The sequence below is a fragment of the Poecilia latipinna genome, unplaced genomic scaffold, assembly GCF_001443285.1.
Source record: "Poecilia latipinna isolate Pla-1442-1.1 unplaced genomic scaffold, P_latipinna-1.0 Scaffold1582, whole genome shotgun sequence".
NCBI lineage: Eukaryota > Metazoa > Chordata > Actinopteri > Cyprinodontiformes > Poeciliidae > Poecilia > Poecilia latipinna.
In genome coordinates this window covers 104677-105930 of record NW_015114198.1, presented here as the reverse complement: position 1 = coordinate 105930, position 1254 = coordinate 104677, and the positions used below count along the sequence as shown (strand labels likewise).

The 1254-nt window shown below is 34.1% G+C and overlaps 1 protein-coding gene across 1 annotated transcript in view; it reads right to left on the bottom strand.

Annotated features, from left to right (window-relative positions):
• The window catches only part of LOC106963798 (serine protease 27-like), an 8158-nt gene extending 7348 nt beyond the window's left edge, over positions 1-810 (bottom strand). Inside the window, exon 1 of the mRNA XM_015058894.1 lies at positions 738-810. Within this exon, the coding sequence (XP_014914380.1) occupies positions 738-795 (58 nt within the window). The 5' untranslated portion in view covers positions 796-810. The remainder of the gene's footprint in view (positions 1-737) is intronic.
• Between the last annotated feature and the right edge of the window lie 444 nt (positions 811-1254).

The following is a 1254-nucleotide window of genomic DNA, read 5'->3' as shown; positions in this document are numbered from 1 at the left end:
AAAAATTAATGAATAAAAAAAAAAGACAATTGGATTTATATTTGACATAGATCTATTCAGTCCCATATAGAATAAAGGAAGAGTAACTAATATTTTCTAGGTTTCCAATATGCTGAAACCTAGAAAATGGTTTAAGGGGTTTTCTTCAAATATTGGTGAACTGCAAGCAAAAGACTGGTTTGGTGATTAAAGGCACTGTGCCATTAATCACAATGCCTTTGCCACTTCAGGTTTGTGAGGTGGTAAGGTGTGTGTGGTTCTGTTGTGTAAGGGTGTGTGGCCGGCCGTGGAGGTAAGGTTGTTGGGTGGAGGAGCATGGAGCGGGCCTGGTTGTATGTCTGGTTCCAGGCCTTTCCTAGGAAAGGCATTTTACTATTTCTAGGAAAAGGAAAAACAGTTTTTCCTTTTCTAGTACCTACATTAAAAACATTAATAATGATAATTAAAAAACATCAATAATATTGATTTAAAAAAAATATATATATATATATATATATATAATCAAAAATACCAAGAACACATTTGATTTTAACTAAATTATTAATATAACTCTAAATTTGTCAAGAGATTTTTTTTAAATATAACTGTTGCTGAATGTATTGTTTCCAATATGTTGGAACCTGAACAATAAATGTTATCCCTAAATGTTAATCTTGTGAAACAGTGACTAATTCAGTGATTATAGGCAGTTTGCATATGCTCTTTATCAGTATTTAAGGTAAATATTTTTTTCTCACCCTTGAAGAAGAGCGTGATCATCACAGTGATGCCCCATGCAAACCCTTGAAGAGCCATTGTCACCAGTATCTCTTGTCTCTGGTTTTCAGCATTAAATACTAGAATTTTTTTATTTAGGTCCACCCAAAGTGACATGATGTCTAATAAGCTACACCCATCACAAATTATCTCTCTCTGATCTGCATTGGCTTGGATCTGAAAAAACAAAAAAAACAAAACAAAAAGAATGAATCCAAACTTGTCTGTTGGGAATGACTGCATACATTTTGTGCAAGTGAGGTTATGTTATGGTGTACAAGTCAAACAAGCTGGACAAGCTTATTTATGCATCATAGCTTCCTCTGTCTTAACAGATCATCCAAACCAAACCAGTTTAGTTCACGTTGCCATCCAGCTACTAATAATCCAAAACACTGGGAAGCAATTTTACTTCATAGTTAATTTGTGTGGACCAAGAGGGAGGGCCAAGTGGGAAAAAAAGCTATATTTTTCTGTTAATACTAGAGCAGTTATGAA